Source organism: Zonotrichia leucophrys, chromosome 24 (genome assembly GCF_028769735.1).
Source record: "Zonotrichia leucophrys gambelii isolate GWCS_2022_RI chromosome 24, RI_Zleu_2.0, whole genome shotgun sequence".
NCBI classification, from domain to species: Eukaryota; Metazoa; Chordata; class Aves; order Passeriformes; family Passerellidae; genus Zonotrichia; species Zonotrichia leucophrys.
Genome location: NC_088193.1, coordinates 5,706,788 through 5,724,121, shown reverse-complemented (window position 1 = coordinate 5,724,121; position 17,334 = coordinate 5,706,788). Strand labels below are relative to the sequence as shown.

The 17,334-nt window shown below is 54.8% G+C and overlaps 1 protein-coding gene across 1 annotated transcript; it reads left to right on the top strand.

Annotated features, from left to right (window-relative positions):
• Window positions 1-1,006: 1,006 nt before the first annotated feature.
• Window positions 1,007-14,434, top strand: ADAMTS15 (ADAM metallopeptidase with thrombospondin type 1 motif 15). The gene is made up of 8 exons (XM_064732047.1): window positions 1,007-2,025; window positions 6,404-6,536; window positions 7,491-7,658; window positions 8,061-8,344; window positions 9,016-9,193; window positions 9,285-9,466; window positions 10,048-10,223; window positions 11,470-14,434. Exons 1-8 carry the CDS (start codon window positions 1,132-1,134, stop codon window positions 12,248-12,250), a joined length of 2,796 nt encoding a protein of 931 aa, XP_064588117.1. The 5' UTR covers window positions 1,007-1,131; the 3' UTR covers window positions 12,251-14,434.
• The last annotated feature ends 2,900 nt before the right edge of the window (window positions 14,435-17,334 follow it).

Sequence of the window (17,334 nt, the reverse complement as noted above, 5' to 3'; positions counted from 1 at the left end):
GTCCTTTCCAACCCAAACTGTTCCATGACTCAATGATTCTATGACCTTTTATCTTCCCTGCACAGCCTTGTGCACACCAGAGGCCCCATCCCTGCGGGGTCACAGAGCTGCATCCCTTCACTTGGAGCAGGGTCCAGAAAAGCTGGAGAGTGGCAGGAGGGAGCCTGGCAGGTGGGAGCATCCCTGGGGGCTGCAGAGTTTCCCTCTTTGCTGTAGGAATAAAAGTGAAGAGGGTCTCCTTCCACTCCATCCCATCCAACAGCCCAATCCTATCCTGTCCCACCCTCCACATCCCACCTCATTCCATTCTCATCCCATCCTGTCCCATCCCACCCTATCTCACCTCACCCCATCCTAAAGCAGCCCACCTTTTATTCCATCCTGTTCCAACCTCAGCATCCCATTCCATCCCACACGATCCTATCCCACTCCTCAATCCCGTCCATCTCACCCCATCTCATCCCACCCCTTATCCTGCACTATCTCACCTCACTCCATCCCAAAGCACCTCACCCTTTATTCCATTCTGTTCCAACCTCAGCATCCCATTCTATCCCACACAATCCTGCTCCAACCCCAGCATCCCATTCCATCCTACACGATCCTATCCCACTCCTCAATCCCGTCCATCTCACCCCATTTTATCCCACCCTCTATACCACTCTATCTCAAACCCACATCCCACTCCATCCCACTCCATCCCACGCATCCCACCCCATCTCAAACTCGCATCCCACCCCATCGCACCGCACCGTTCCATCCCCTCCCGTCCTCCCGCCGGTGCCGCGCCCCCGCCCCGCTCCGCCCCGGGGAGGCGGCGGCAGCCCCGGGCGGAGCGCGGTTCTCTCCCGGCTCCGCTCGGCTCCTCGGCCGGCCCCGCTCGGCCCCGCTCGGCCCCGGCCCCCGCCCCGCGGTGCCTGCGGCGGGGCCAAGCCGCGCCCCGCTCCGCCGCTATAAGAGCGCGGTGCGCCCCGCGAAGCAGGTACCGGCGGGGCCGCTCCGCTCCTCCAGCCTCGGCGGGTCCAGGAGGAGGAGGAGGAGGAGGAGGGAGGAAGGGGGGGGCCGGGTGCTGCTTTCTCCCCCCCGCGCCTCCCCCGAACCCCGATGCGGCCGGCCTGAGCAGCCGGGACGATGCTGCCGCTGCTGCCGCTGCTGCTGCTGAGCGCGGGGGCTGCCCCGGAGCCCGACTCGGCGCTGGTCACCCCGCTGCGCCTGGACCCCGACATCAACGGGCCCGCTTACTTCAGGGGCGGCCCTGCCGAGCCCCCGCGCGGGGGGCAGGCGGTGGTGATCCAGCTCTCGGCGTTCGGGGAAGATTTCTACCTCCACCTCTCCCCCGACGCCCGCTTCATCGCGCCCGCCTTCGCCGCGCACTACCTGGGGGCGGCCGCCCGCCCGCTGCCCGCGCTCCGCCACTGCTTCTACTCGGGGGATGTCAACGCCGACCGCGAGTCCTTCGCCGCCCTCAGCCTGTGCGGGGGGCTCCGCGGCGCTTTCGGCTACCGGGGAGCCGAGTACCTGATCAGCCCGGTGCCGGGGGGCGCGCCCGGGGGGCTCCACCGCCTGCAGCGCCGCAGCCCCGGCCGCCCCGTCGGGGCCGGAGCGTCCCGATGCGCCGTGGGCTCCGGGCTCACCCCCGGCGTGCTGCAGGCGCTCGACAAGTACCGGGGGCGTGCGGGGGGCAAAGGCGGCCGCGCCAAGCGCTTCGCCTCGGTCCCGCGCTACGTGGAGACCTTGGTGGTGGCCGACGAGTCGATGGTGAAGTTCCACGGGGATGACCTGCAGCACTACCTGCTCACCCTGATGGCCACGGCCGCCCGCCTCTACAAGCACCCCAGCATCCGTAACCCCATCCAGATCTCCGTGGTCAAGTTCCTCCTGATCGGGCAGGATGACAAGGGGCCCAAAGTCACCAGCAACGCCGCCCTCACCCTGCGCAACTTCTGCGCCTGGCAGAAGAAGTGGAACAAGGTCAGCGACAAGCACCCCGAGTACTGGGACACCGCCATCCTCTTCACCAAGCAGGTGGGTGCAGGAGCTGCTCCCCCCTGGCACAGAGCACTGGGCTGAGGTGTTCTGCCACCTGTGTGCATGACGGGGGAGGTTGTGCGTGAGCCTGTCCCTCTTTCCCAGGGAACCTCCACTCTCAGATGCTGGGTGGGGGATGCAGAGGCATGGGGCAAGCAGACTTGGGCCAGCCTTGCTGTCCCCTGGGCAGGTTTTGGCTAGGAGCCTGGAAAAATCCCTGCCATGGGGTGAGTGAGGCCAGGAGGTGTCCACAGGCAGAAACCTGCTGCTCCATCTCCTGCCTCCATGCAGGAGCTTGGCCGTGAGTGCCCTGCGGCTCTGAGTGCGCCCTGAAATGAGAGGTCTGAGCCCAGAAGAGGAGGAGCATGGTCCTGTTCCCCCTCCCCAGCTGGGAAGAGCTCACAGTGCCACCTGCCAAGAAAAAACCTCTCCCTGCTTCCTCTGACTCATGCCTGAGGTTCTCCTGAGAACCTGGACCTCTCCTCAGCACTGGCTGCGCTGCATGGAGCCGGTTCAGGGCTGGAAGTGAAGCACCAGAGATCAGCCAGCACTCCAGCCCTCGAGTGGGGGAGAGCAGAGAGCCTCTGCCCCCAGTGCCCTGCGCTGGCTGCATCCCTGGGGTGGGAGAGAGGCCTGGAGCTGCCTCTGGCAGCGCTCCGTGGTGATGTGGCGTGTGGGATGAGCTCTGCATCCTCCCACCCCCACAAGCTGGGTGACACCACAGCTCCCACAGCCTCTCCCCACTGTTCCTCCCTCCCTGTAGTCCTGTCTCAGTGTGGACATCAGTCCAGTGCCTGCATCCCAAAATCCCTGATGGGATGGGAGGAGGATGAGCCCAGCTTGGAGGGGTCAGTCACGTCTTATCTTGGCTGCAGCCGGCTTTGGCAGAAAAGGCTCCTTGCATTTTCTCCTTCCACTATCCCTGCCCAGATGTTTTTGGATTAGGGACAGGTGAGGAACTCCCCTCAGCAGCAGGGAGACCATTCCCAAAATATTTTTTCCAGGTCAAGCCCTTGTGGTGGGTGGGAAGGATATAGCATCCAGCTCAGTCCAGCTGTCACTCGCCTGGGCTGGAGCAGGACTGAGCTGTGCAGGACGTGTAGGATCTTGTCCTGTGTGTCCTCTTGTCCTCCCCACCCCGGGCCAGCTGTAAATCCTCGGGGAGCACAGGCAGGATGGAAGGCCAGGCTGCTGGAGCAGCTCACAGAGGAGGACTCTGCTGACACCAGGCAGCTCCACCTCTGGTGGAAGCCCCGTGAGGTCACTGGAGCTGCACGTGGGACAGAGCCGGTCCCAGCCATTCGAAAGATGTGGATCACGTCTGGGCTGCATTTTTTACACATTGCTAAACCATCCATTCCTGAAATCCCAAAGCAAGCTCAATGCAAAGGCACACGGTCAGGGAGACATCTGCCTTCCTTGAGTGCATCCATCTGTGGTCCCCTGACATCCCAAAGCTTATCTTCCTGCCAAAAAGCTGTTACATAAGCCCCCGACTTAAATTTCACCTCCAGCCTGGTTGATAGGCAGTTTTCACTGTGATGATGAGCTGCTGACGAATGGGGCTCTCTTTTACTGCTTGGATTTGCTCCCTTCCAACACTGAATGATGGATTTGCCTTGGGGAAGCTCAGTCCTGATCAGCTGGAGGGTGCAGATTCCCTTCCTACCTGAGCCACTGCTTGTTGGAGGGTCCTGCAGAGCTTCAGCTGCCCTCCTGGAATATCCCTGCACACCATGGCTTGTCCATCCTTCCCACCCCTCCTGGATGTCACACCAGTAAACATTTTCTGCACATCTTTGCTTTGCTGTAAAACCAAAGGGAAGTTGCATGAAGGAAGATCTGGCTGCAGCCTAGCACCTGGGGGAATTTGGAGACGGCAGCTCAAGCCTCAGCTTTTTGGAGTTGCTTTGGATGCACACAGGAAGCCTCTGTGGCAGGGAGAGTGCTTGTGACTCTGAGTAGGTGAATTAATGCTCAAAGATCCCCCTGACTGACCTGTGGAACGTCTTGAGAAGCTCACAAGGGATGATGAGAAGCCTTGGGAGATGCCATGCAGGAAGGTCAGGCTGTCTGAGCAGGTTGCCTGCAGCCCTTGGGGGACCAAGGGTCCTCCCTGTATGTGTGCCAGCACCTGTGACACCAGTGACAGAGAGCAAAGGCAGAGCTGGCTCCTTGCACGGTGCTTTCCACCCTAAACCTCTTCAATTTATCTATGCTCCCCTCCTGAGCCGCCTCAACACTGGCAAGGCTGAAGGAGGTGCTCAGGTGGGGGACCAGGACCTGTCATAAAGCCCAGAGATGCTGCCTGGCACAGCCAGGCTGTCCTGAGGAGGCTGTGCTGAGGGAAAAGCCCCCAGAGAGCTGCTGGTGGTGAATCCCAGCGAGGCTCAGAGCGAGAAGTGGGTCAGTGTGTCAGTGCAGGTGTTGGGCTGGGAGCCAGAGCTCGCTGTGCTGGCGAGGAAAGAACTCTTCAAAGAGCACTGAGAGCTCTTCAGAGAGCCCTGAGCAGGGAGCTGTGAGGCTGGGACATTCCTCCCCACGCCCCATCCTCGCCCCAAACCCCCAGTGCTGGCTTGAGCATTTTGCACTTTCTCCCTCCACTATCCCTGCCCAGATGCTTTTGGATTAGGGACAGGTGAGGAACTCCCCTCAGCAGCAGGGAGACCATTCAAAATCAGAGCTGGCAGGGACTCCTGGGCAAGCTGCACCCCTGGCTTGGCTCAGGGTGGTGCTGCCACTGGGTCTTGGTGTGTTTGGGGACTGGCACTCTGCCCCTGGGCTTGCTAGCACTGTTAACCAACCTGTGGTGGCACTGCCAGGGCATCCTGAGGCTGCCACCTCTTCTCCTGGGATCAGGGATGCAGCAGGGCCCCAGCTGGGCAGGGAAACTGCAGAGCAAAGCGCTGAGCTCAGTTGTGTGCTGGGGTTTTCCACCACCAGAGCAGACCCAGACGTTTCTTCACGTCACCTCTCTGGAGATGCCGGTCCTGCTGTGGCCCCAGGTCTCCTGTTAAAGCCATCTCAGGCCTGGCTGGGGCTCTCTGAAGTCATCAGGGCTGTGATTTACCCACGGCTGAACCTGCCTGCGCGGGAATGCCTGCAGCTTGGAAACCTTGCTGGAAATATTGGCAGAGCAGCTCCTGCAGGATTCTGTGCAACCCAGGCGCTTTGGCTGGGCGAGTGCTGAGCATGAATCACACTTATTTATAGCATGGGAGCGCCCAGAGAGTCCCTTACTTTTCTTTTCATGTGGAAAACAGCTCCGTGCCCGCTGCATGGCCTCCCTGGCAGCCCTGGGGCAGCACCCAGGGAGGGGAGGATGCTCCAGCCCTCCCAAAGCCAAACCACACCCAGCAGGGGAAGGGAGCACCTGGGACAAGGTTGCTGCCAGGATGCAGCACTGGTGTGTCTTAAATGGAATTTTTTTAGCATGAGCATCTGGGGAAGGGCAGATCTGCCCATGATGAGACCCTTCCCAGCCTCTCTCATGGCAACATCTATGTAGGATGTGGCTGTCTTCAATGTGGGGGTGGAAGCCTGGGCTGGTTCCTACAACACCCCAATCCTATTCTGTCCCACTCCCCCATCCCACCTCATCCCATTCCCATCCCATCCATCCCATCCCATCCCACCCACCCTTTATTCCTCCATCCCATCCCATCCCATCCCATCCCATCCCATCCATCCCATCCCATCCCATCCCATCCCATCCCATCCCATCCCATCCCATCCCATCCCATCCCATCCCACCCCACCCTTTATTCCATCCTGTTCCAACCCCAGCATCCCATTCCATCCCACACAATCCTGCTCCAACCCCAGCGTCCCATTCCTGGGCTGGTTCCTCCTTTGATCAGCTGGGCTTGGTTGCTCCTTGAAGGATGCCTGAAGAGTGTCTTAGAGAGGCAGGAGCACTTTCTTTAGCCTTGGAAACCTCAGGACCTGGTCCAGGGCTTTCTTTTTCCTTGGAAGAAGCTGAGGAATGAGATTGAGAAGTGGCTCAGCCCTTCAGGCCAGATGTGCTCCCATCCATCCACCTGGGTCTAGTCCTTGAGCTCACACTTAAGACCAAGGGAACCAGACTGGCTCATCTGTGACAAAACCAGCTCCACCCTGGCCAGAGGAGCTGTTTAGGTAGGAAAAGCTGTTGCTGAAGGCAGGGCAGGATGCTACACACATCCCTGGTGCTGGGGTTAAGTTGCAAACACAGGGTTGCAGCCTGGGCTGGGTCAGGACTGAGGTGTGGTTTCCACCTCTTTGGGCTTTCCTCCCATCAGGAGCTCCCCGTGGAGGGCCAGGGATGAGGTGGGGAAGGAGAACAGTGACACCTGTGCTGTCCCCTGTGCTAACCCCTTCCCTGTGTGCCTGGCAGGACCTGTGTGGTGCCACCACCTGTGACACGCTGGGCATGGCAGACGTGGGCACCATGTGTGACCCCAAGCGCAGCTGCTCCGTCATCGAGGACGACGGGCTGCCCTCGGCCTTCACCACCGCCCACGAGCTGGGTAAGGCTCCCGCCCTCCTCTTCCTCCCAGCAGCACTCCCAGGGGTCAGAACTGCCCTGGGTTTGGCCTCTGGATGATGAGACAACAGGTGGTACCTGGTGAGGCAGAGTAGAAATTTTCTACAGTAGAAGTCTATTTTGATTTAAGCAGAATGTACATCTTTAAGTATGTAGCTTCTGACTGCAAAAGCTTAGGCTCAAAGAAACTGCTTCAGTGAAAGACAGATAAAAGGGAAAGAGACAGAGAGTGATAGAGAGGGACAGAGACTGCTGTGAAAGCAAGACAACTTGAGCTAGAAATGCTTTCTGATAAAGAAGAACTAGCAGCAAATGTCAAGCAAAATTCGTAAAAATGAATATGTATGAATTTCAGTTATTGTGAATTGTGTGCATATGTATTTGAGAAGGAGATAAGAAGAGACCTGAAGTTCCCAGAGGTACCCATGTCATTTTAAGAAAACGATTCCTACATGCATCCAGCGCTGTAATAAACACACCAGCTTTACAACTTCCACAAAAGTTGTGGAGTTTTGTTTATCTCCACAAAGCACTGGTGATAGGGAAACTCTGCCTTTCCCCCGAGCCAGATGGGAAAGGGCTGCTGAGGGAGCTGAAGGAGCTTTGCTCTCATGGTTGCTCCCACGGCTGGGTTTCCAGGATTCAGGGGCCTGAAATAACAGGCAGAGGGCACACCTACCTCTGTGCAGCTGCTGAAGTCACCTGTCACCTTCTCTTCACAATTTCCCTTGCCCTTCCTTTTCCCTGTGCTTTCCATGTGCATGAGACATCTGGGAGAGGGTTGGAATGTTTGCTGGCTCTTCTGGGCTGTCCACAGCTGCAATCCTTGTGGGTCTGCCCCACTCCATGTCTCCGTCTCTGCTGAAAGAGGCTGGGGGGGTTCCTGCTCTTGTGCTGTGCTGGGTTATTCATGCTGCCTCTCTTATCCCACGCCCAGGCCACGTGTTCAACATGCCCCACGACAACGTGAAGGCCTGTGAGGAGGTCTTTGGCCGGCTGAAGACCAACCACATGATGTCCCCGACCCTCATCCAGATCGACCGTGCCAACCCCTGGTCAGCCTGCAGCGCTGCCATCATCACTGACTTCCTGGACAGTGGCCATGGTGAGTCCTGCTGTGCCCCTCACCCCCTGCCCGTGTCCCTGTCCCCTGGGAACAGGGTCCAGCCCTGCAAGTCCTTACTGGGAAAAGTTGGTTGGCTGTAGAGCTCTTCCTCTGTTGGCTCTGTAAACAAATTAGAAGGAAATGGGAGGTTGGCAGCATTTCTGTAGTGTCCAGACCTCCTGGGTGTCCCAAGCAGTGACATCTGCACTCAGGCTGCTGGCACAGCTCCAAGGCATCACCAGGAGATGGAAGTATCTGCATGTGGGATACAGCCAAGATTGAGGGCATCCCTGGGCTAGCTTTGGCCCGATCTCTCCCTCATCTCCCTGCAGCAGTGCCTTCCCTCCCCACCCTGGTCCCTACAGCCCCCAGGAGCTGACAGACCCTCTCCCACTCCTGCAGGGGACTGTCTGCTGGACCAGCCTGCCAAACCCATCCCTCTGCCCGAGGACCTGCCGGGCACCAGCTACAGCCTCAACCAGCAGTGCGAGCTGGCCTTCGGGGTGGGCTCCAAGCCCTGCCCCTACATGCAGTACTGTGCCAAGCTGTGGTGCACGGGCAAGGCCCGCGGGCAGATCGTGTGCCAGACCCGGCACTTCCCCTGGGCCGACGGCACCGCCTGCGGCGACGGGCGCTTCTGCCTCAAGGGAGCCTGCGTGGAGAGGCACAACGTCAGCAAGTACAGGGTGAGTGAGTGTTCTGGGAATGCAAAAACACCTCACACAGCAAGTACAGGGTGAGTGCCAATGCTGGGAACCCAGAACAGGTCACTCAGTGAGTACAGGGTGAGTGCCTCTGCTGGGAACCCCCAAATACCCCACTCAGCAAGTACAGGGTGGACATGGCACTTGGGGCTATAGTCTGGTTGAGGTGTTAGGGCATAGGTTGGACTCGATGATCTTAGAGATCTCTTCCAACCTCATTATTCTGTGATTCTGTTTGTGGGCAGTTGGAGGTTTTCCTTGAGAAGAGATGGCTCCAGGTGTGGGGGTGATGGGTGTGCAGAGGTTGGAGGTTTTCCTTGAGTAGGAATGGCGGGTGATGGATGTGAAGAATGAAGGATGGTGGGTGTGTAGGGGTTGGAAGTTTTCCTTGTGTAGGGATGACTCCAAGTGTGGAGGTGATGGGGTGATGGGTATGAAGCAATTGGAGGTTTTCCTTGTGAAGGGATGGCTCCAGGTGTGGGGATGATGAGTGTGCAGCAGTTGGAGGTTTTCCTCGTGAAGGGATGGCTCCAAGTGTGGAGATGATGGGTGTGCAGTGGTTGGAGGTTTTCCTTGAGAAGGAATGGCGGGTGATGGATGTGAAGAATGAAGGATGGTGGGTGTGCAGCCCCTCAGGCTGTCCCTCCCTGCAGGTGGACGGCGGCTGGGCCAGGTGGGCGCCGTACGGGCCGTGCTCCCGCAGCTGTGGTGGTGGGGTGCAGCTGGCCAGGCGCGAGTGCAGCGACCCCGTGCCGGCCAACGGGGGCTCCTACTGCGAGGGCATCCGCGTCAAGTACCGCTCCTGCAACCTGGAGCCCTGCACTGCTGCAGGTAAGGGCTGGGGATCAGCCTGCAACCACCCCAGAAAACCAAAGCTGGAGGTGCAGGCTGGTGCCCAACACCACCTCTCTGTTGTTTCCAGTGCCAGGGAAGAGCTTCCGTGAGGAGCAGTGCGAGGCTTTCAATGGCTACAGCCACAGCACGAACCGCCTGACTGCCTCCGTCTCCTGGGTTCCCAAATACTCCGGTGTCTCGCCCCGGGATAAGTGCAAGCTCATCTGCCGGGCCAACGGCACCGGCTACTTCTATGTGCTGGCACCCAAGGTTGGTGAGAGACCCCCAGGGTCAGTGCCTGGACTGTGGGATGGCTCCAGTGCCCCTGGAGATGAATAGATTTTCCTTGTCTGGTGGGTGGATGGTGTTAGGTGAGGTGCCACCAGTGTGGTTATGAATCAGCTTGGGGCTGGAGCTGGTCCATGGAGGGTTTTCCTCTGGAAGATGTCATTTTTACCTCTTGTAAAGGTGCCTCTGGCGTATTCCTGTGGTTCTGGTGTAGAGGATGATAGTTTGGGTACTGGGGAAGCAACGGGCAGAGCAGGGCGGACATCCAGACATGGGACTGAGCGGGATGGTGTTAGCAGTGTCCCCTGTGCAGCTTGTTCCCTGCAATGGAAAGGGCAGGAAATTCTGTGGATGGGAGCAGAAAAGGGATGTAGTCCCATCTATCTCTTCTTAGAGACCCCAAAATCCTGCCTGCAAAGCAGAACATGAGCAAAGAGCGACATGGTGCCTGCTGGCACCTCCTCAGGACCTGTCAGATGGATTGGGGTGGGATGGGCACAGCTGGGAGGCCTTGGGAGATATTAGAAGGAAATGCAGCAGCTTGTTTTTCTCACCTGGTTTAGGTTGTGGATGGCACCCCTTGCTCCCCGGACTCCACCTCGGTCTGTGTCCAGGGCAAATGCATCAAGGCAGGCTGTGATGGGAAATTGGGCTCCAAGAAGAAGTTTGACAAATGCAGCGTCTGTGGAGGAGACAACAAGAGCTGCAAGAAGGTCTCAGGCTTGTTCACCAAACCCATGTGAGTGTTTGGTTATCATGTGTGCTTCTCCAACTCCCAGCTCTCTGTTTTGGTGTGGGGGATGCAGGATTGTGGAGATGGTGATGGGATAAATCCATCCTGAGCCAAATCTGCTGGTGCTCGTGCACATCACTGCACAGACACCTGGCCCAGCTCTGAAGGAGCAGCAAGACACATTTAATGTCCTGTTGACTTCTGCTGATGGAGTGCTGTTGAGCCAGAGGGGCTGAAGCATCTTCCTGTAACTGGGTGACATCAGCCTATGCAAAACTCAATGCAGCGAGGAAATTCAAACTGATCCTCACAGGAAGAAGACAAAAGTAGGGGTGGGAGGATCTCAGGGCTGAAGTAATGCACCATGCACCATGTCACAGATAGGATCTGATTGACGTTTCCCAAATGTTCTCCCCTCAGAGACATTTCGGGTAATTGAATCATTACTAATACATTTATCTTTACATGGTGGCTTCCCTCCTGGGAAGCATTTTTCACAATAGAAGATTTCTATCTATATCATATTTGGAATAACATTGATTTGCATAGCATTTTCTTTTTCCTGCATCTTGGGCAAAGGTTGGTGCTTTCTCACTTTTTGCTGGTTCTGGACAGGTTTTTTTCACATATCCATATCTTCTGCATCTGAGGCATGGTCTGTGCATTGTGTTCTGTGCTGATGTCCTGCCCCAAAGTCTCTCCTGTGCCCCAGCCTGCAGAGCAGGCTTTGCCCCTGAGCAAGGCAGTCCTATCCGGATAGCTCAATCCCTTTTGGAGACAGTGTCCAAATACCCAGGCCACTCGTAGCCGTGGGTACCTTAAGCAAGCTAAGTGGATTTCAGCTCTTTAGTGATTATCAACTCTCTTATGATTTCAGCTCTTTGCTTGCTAAGGCACTGGAGGGCTAGGGGGAGAAGCAGATGAGAGAGAGGAGAAGGAGAGGTCCTGGTGGTTCCACAGCGATGGGTTTATTGAGGGGTCTGTGAAGGGTTCCAGCAATGGCTCTTCTTCTCCTGAATGGGCTACAACAGCCCCTTTCTATAGGGTACAGAGGGATCCAAACTTGTCCAATAGCAGGGGTTAGGGGAAAGTGACCTATGGGTTACAGAGATAAGCTGGGGTCCGAGCAGCGGAAGACAGGAGCTTATTTTGCTGTCTCATCATGACTCAGCAATTCCTACTGTTAAGTCTCAGCCCTTCACGGGGTCTTAGCCAATTCTGCTACACTGCCCTTCCTGCTCTTCCCTTTCAGGCACGGCTACAACTTTGTGGTGGTGATCCCCGCGGGCGCCTCCAACATCGACATCCGCCAGCGGGGCTACAAAGGCCTCGTCAGCGACGACAACTACCTGGCGCTGAAGAACGCGCAGGGCAAGTACCTGCTCAACGGCCACTTCATCGTCTCGGCCGTCGAGAGGGACCTCATGGTCAAGGGCAGCGTCCTGCGCTACAGCGGCACCGGCACCGCCGTCGAGAGCCTCCAGGCCTTCAAACCCATCCAGGAACCCCTGACCCTGGAGGTGCTCTCTGTGGGAAAGATGACCCCTCCCCGCGTGCGCTACTCCTTCTACCTCCCCAAGGAGAGCAAGGAGGATAAATCCTCCTACAAGAAGGAGGGCAAGACCCCGCTGGACCTCAACAACAGCGTGCTCAGCCTGTCCAACCGCCTGGACGGCGGGAGGCCGAGCTACAAGCGGCCCTCGTACAAGTGGGCGGTGGGTGGCTGGGAGGCGTGCTCTGTCACATGTGGCGATGGCTTGCAGAAGCGCTCCGTGGCCTGCCGCGACTCCTACGGCCAGCCGGCCGCCGAGTGCGACGCCGCGCAGCGCCCCGCCGACGTCCGGCTCTGCGGCGAGCCCTGCCCGGCCTGGGAAGCTGGACCTTGGTCTTCCTGCTCCAAGAGCTGTGGTCGGGGTTTCAAGAGACGGGCGTTGAAGTGCGTGGTGCCCAGCGGGCGCCTGCTGCCCCGGGAGAGTTGCAATTTTCGGAGGAAGCCGCAGGAGCTGGATTTCTGCACCTTGAGGCCGTGCTGAGCAGGTCAAGGGGTGCCTGCGAGGAAGGGCGAGTGCCAGAGGTTGGGAGTGGGGGAGATGTCCATAGCACATAGCAAAAGGGGGAAAAATAAGAAAAAAACAGGAACAAAAAGGGACCTGGGTGTGGGGACAGCCCCGTGCACCTGGGAGAGAGGGCTTTTACCAGCCAGGTCGCTTGGAGACAGAGCGGGAATGAACATCTACCTCGAAGCCACTGGACGACACGGAAACCACCGGTGGAGGCTGGGAACTGGGGGGACAGATGGAAGCGAGGAGGATCATCCCTGCCTGTGATGGATCTGCAGTACAGGCAGGGAGATGCCCCTAAATTGCACAGATGAAGCCTCCCCCCTCCTTCCCAGGACCAACCCTACCTCCCTTCTCCCTGGACTCCCCCAACACTCATGCTAAACGGGACCAAAAGGATTTACCAATGCAACGACCACCGGTGCGATGAGGCACTGGGACTGATGCCTCCAGGGCTTGCTGCTGGGGAATTTGTTGTCCCAGCAGCATCCCTGGGCCAGGCTGGAAGGTGGTGGCTTTATTTTCATTCTCTCCTCGTGTTTATGACCTGACCAGTGTAAATTTTATGGTGCTTAACTCTGTATTTTTTTAACCTCCTTCCTCCCCTCCTGATGGATGTAAACCTTGCATAGCAGGGCTGGTGTTATTCCCAGGGGATCTCACCAGCCTGAGGTTTCCTATGGTGCTTTGGGATGGGGCTGTGTGAACATCCAGATGCTCCTTTACACCCTGGTCCACCTGAAGCTTTTCAGGTCTTAAAGGCGTCACAGTGGACCTGAGGTTTGAGCTGTCATTCCAAAAAAGCAGCAAGCAGTTGTGCTGTAATTCCACAGGGTCAGACACAGCCCCCCCAGCCACTGAGACTTTGCTTTGCTCTGGAAATGGTGCTCAATGGGACCAGTATGTCATGCCCAGACATCCCATAGCCTCCAGCCTTTAACCAGGCTGGGATATTTTTCCTCTGTGTAAAGCCTGCCTGAGATATCCTGAGCTCTGTCAGAGCTGGGGTCACTTCCCTGGCATCCCTTTGGAGCTGATGGAGGAGATCAATTTGGGTCTTTGGCTTTCCTGAGGAGAAAGGGGCTCAGTGGGGTTCAGGCATGCAGGGAATGAGGGACTGTCACACCTCTTGCTGCTGCAAAGCATCTACAACCATTTTCCCCTTCCAGTGATTCTGGGCCTGTTCTGTGCCTCTGGGGTTATTCTGCACCTCTGACAGTTTTGTAGCATCGTGCCTGTTGTGTCAGAGGCTGTTTTACCTCTCCCGAACCCCATTTATCATTGAGGCCTCTTGCTCAGATCAAATCATCAAGGCACCATTGAATTTTTTGCTTTGTCACTGATGCAGGTGCCTCTTAATCAACGAGCTGTGACTGTGAGCAAGCCAAAGCTTCTGGGTCAAGCTGTGCAGTCACTGGGATCAGCAGAAAGGTATTTTAGGGGTGAGACACAGATTTTGGGTAGGCAGAAGATGGCATCTCAGCAAATAAGGCTTGGAGCCTGCCATGCTTGTTGGAGGTCCAACAAGGAAGCTCTGTTGCCCCTTGGGCAGCTCCAGAAGCTGTGGTCAGGGTGAGAATGACAAGAAATGGGACAGGTGGCACGAGAGTTCCCTTCTTGGGCCTTTGCAGCTGCTCACAAACTCCTTGTGACAATATTTGTGGGCTCAGCCTCCCTGGGGATCCTCCTAGAGGATCCATCTGATGCCTCTTTCAACACAATCATGTTTTAGGTCTCCACAGAGCCAGGAGCAGATGTTGTGGTTGCTCTGCACAGCAGGGAACGGGAGTTAATGTTCTTAGGAAATCCCTTCCAGGTCTCCATTCCCATGAACATGCCACCCATTTTCTGGGGGTTTTCCTGCATATCTGAGCCCGCTGCGCTTCCCTCTGGGGACAGAGCTCCGAGGAGCTGCCCTTTGGTGTCCTGCCATGCCACAGCTGCTTTCTAAGCCACCGAGAAATTGTCAGCCTGGTTGCTGAGGAGGGGAGGGATTGCTCGTGTGAGGTTCTTCTGCTGAGGGTGCAGCAGGAGGACGGAGATGCCGACGGTTCTGGCTGCTTTGTGTATACCATGTATACTGAACATCGATCTCTGCTGTTTGTGCGTCAGTAGCAAACCTGAAATAAATCTGTATTTAAAGTTATCCCCACGGGGACACGCTCCTGCAAGGGTTGTTTTGTTGGTGGCTGTGGGGCATTCTTTGTGTTATTGTGAGCCTGAGCCCTTTAGAGTGTCAGCTCATCACCTAAAGAACAAAACTGGCGCCTTTTTGGGCTTTCCTAAAAACAGAGACAAAATTAAGGGAACAAAAAGTAGTTCTATTTATTGAATGGTCTGCAGGTACATGTCAGGCAGACAAAACCCAAACAAAAATGGACAATGGGTCACGGGTTTCACACTTTTATAAGTTTGGTCCATTTGCATTTAGGGGGTGAATCTGCCAATTCCAGCTTCAGCTAATGAAGTCATTGACCCCAAGTTTGCTGCCCCCAACTCCCTTCTGTTTCCATCTCTGGGCCCTGAGGCAGTGAGGTGTCCTTGATTGCCAGGCCTGGAGAGGAATTGTTGTGTCTGCCCCAAATGGGGAAGCAGCAGCTCGCACTGTGTGTGGGGTTTGGAGTTCTACACTAAAGATCTGCAGGATTGCAAATAGATGGAAAATATAGAGACTTTAGTTATAGACTGAAGAACTGCAGGATTACAATTTCATAATTGTTCCTTTCCCTTCTGCTTCTTTCTCACACCTTCACTGCCACCTTTTTGGGGGAATTGTGTCATTGCTGAGCCTTTGTGGGCTTTGCTTCTCAAAGGGAAAGAGATGGTAAGCACCTTTTCTAACCAACAGCCAAGCCCTCAAGCCTCATTTTCCATCTCGTGCATCCTCCCTGAAACATATGAAAAATGTAAAAGCTAAAATCCTAAGGCATCAAAGCCAACACCTTTATAAGCCCAAGAGGTTTATTGTAATTTGGGCTTTATAAGCCCAACAGGTTTATTCTGATTTGGTTCTGCTACAGGATTGGTTACTGGTAAAAAGGAAACCCAACCTGAAGGAGCCCTGGTGAATCAGTTCCTGTGAGCCCCAGGGGAATTGGGGATGCTCACTGAAGGCGGCTGGTTTGCCTTGGGCTTGAATCAGGATGTTCTTTTGTCAGGCTGACAGGAATATAGAGTTAAAATGATTGATGTAAACTGGAACAGCACTCACATCCTGAACAACCCTGTCTGTGTGCTCCTCCTAAAACTCTCAGCACACCCTCCCTGAGTCAGAGCCCTCTCTCTGCCTGTTGTGCTGGGGCCAGTGCTGAGATAAAGCCTTTCCTGCTCCTGGGCTGTGTCAGCTCAGGGATGCCTGATGTCACCCCCCAGCTCTCAGCAGGTTGCCTAGGATTTTATTTTCCCCCAGCAAATGCAATTTATTCCCCCAGCAAATGCAATTTATTCCCCCATTATGTTGTAATGATTTGGCAAATTTCATGTGTTTTATTGGGGAAAAGCTCAGTTTGCTTTCCATCATCACAGAACAGCCAGTGTTGGAAGGGACCATGGAGATCATCTCCTTCCATCCCCTTCTGCCACAAACAGGGACATTCCACTGTCCCAGGGTGCTCCAAACCTGGCCTTGGGCACTTCCAGGGATGGGGCAGCCACAGCTGCTCTGTGCCAGGGCCTCATCACCCTCACAGGGAACAATTTCTGTGTAATGTTTAATCCTATAGAAACAGACACAGCTGAGAACCTTCCCCCTCAGCAGCTCCTACAGAGAGGAGCTCCCCTCACAATAAAGTTTTCACTTTCACCCCAAATATATCCCACACTGCAAAGGCAACAGCTGCAAATGGCTTTATTGGGAGCAAGGAGGGAGATTCCCACCTGTTACAGCCAGAACTTTTGCCTCAAGTATCTGCTCAGGAGCAGAAAATTAAGTTAAAACTAGTACCTTGCTCCTCCAGGTGACAGCTCCACACTTTTAACCAGATGCCCTTAAAGATCACCCCGAGAGAGAAAAACCCCACACAATCCCCAAGTATTTACCTGATATATATATATATAAAAATAAATATTCACCTGGTGTATATATATATATATACACACACACACACATATACCTGGTATATATATATATACATATATATACACCAGGAAAATATAAATTATATATCTATATATATATGTATATCTAAAATTATACATATAAATACATAATGTATAAATAATACTATATCATTAATAATAACTAATAGCATTATTAATATAATATATAATATATAATGTATATTTTAATATATAACATTTAATTATTTATGAATTTTATTTATTATAGACATTTAAAAAATGAATATGTGTATATATACATACACATACACATACATATATATATACACACACACACACACACACACACACACACACACACACATATATATATATATATATATAAATAAGATATATATATTTAGCTGGTGAGGAAGAAATAAATCCAAGATCAAGGCCAGGGTCACCCTATGGAAGGGAAGGGGGGTGTTTAGGCAGGGAAAGCTGGTGCTGGCTTAGTGGGTGACACAGGTTTTGTTCTGCACCTTTATCAAGCCTCAGGGCACAGGAACAGGCTCCTGGTGCAGGAGGAATGATGTGGAGCATCAGATTTTCTGTCTGAAAAGAAGGGCTGGCTTTTCCCACTCTCATGAGATGCTGCATTCGATGCTTTTCTGGATTCCTCATTTTCCAGCACTAAAAGGTTTTTTATTGTTTCTTCCCTTCGCTGCGAATTTGTCGTGTTTGGACTCTCCAGTACCTAATAAAAGACTGACCTGGCTGCTTTTCCCTTCAGGGGACACTGCTGTGCCTTCACCTGCAGGGAAGGGAAGGTCAGGATGGTCTGATGGAGCAAGAGGCAAGAGACCCATCCCCTCAGGCCAAGGAATCCTGTCCAGGAATCCCCAGTTTTGGTCCAAATCTCTCCCTGGCTGAAGATGCTTTGGGCAGAGCACCCCAAATGCCTTTAGGGAGCTAAAACTCACTCCTGCCTCTAGGACTGCCTGCAAATCTGCTGG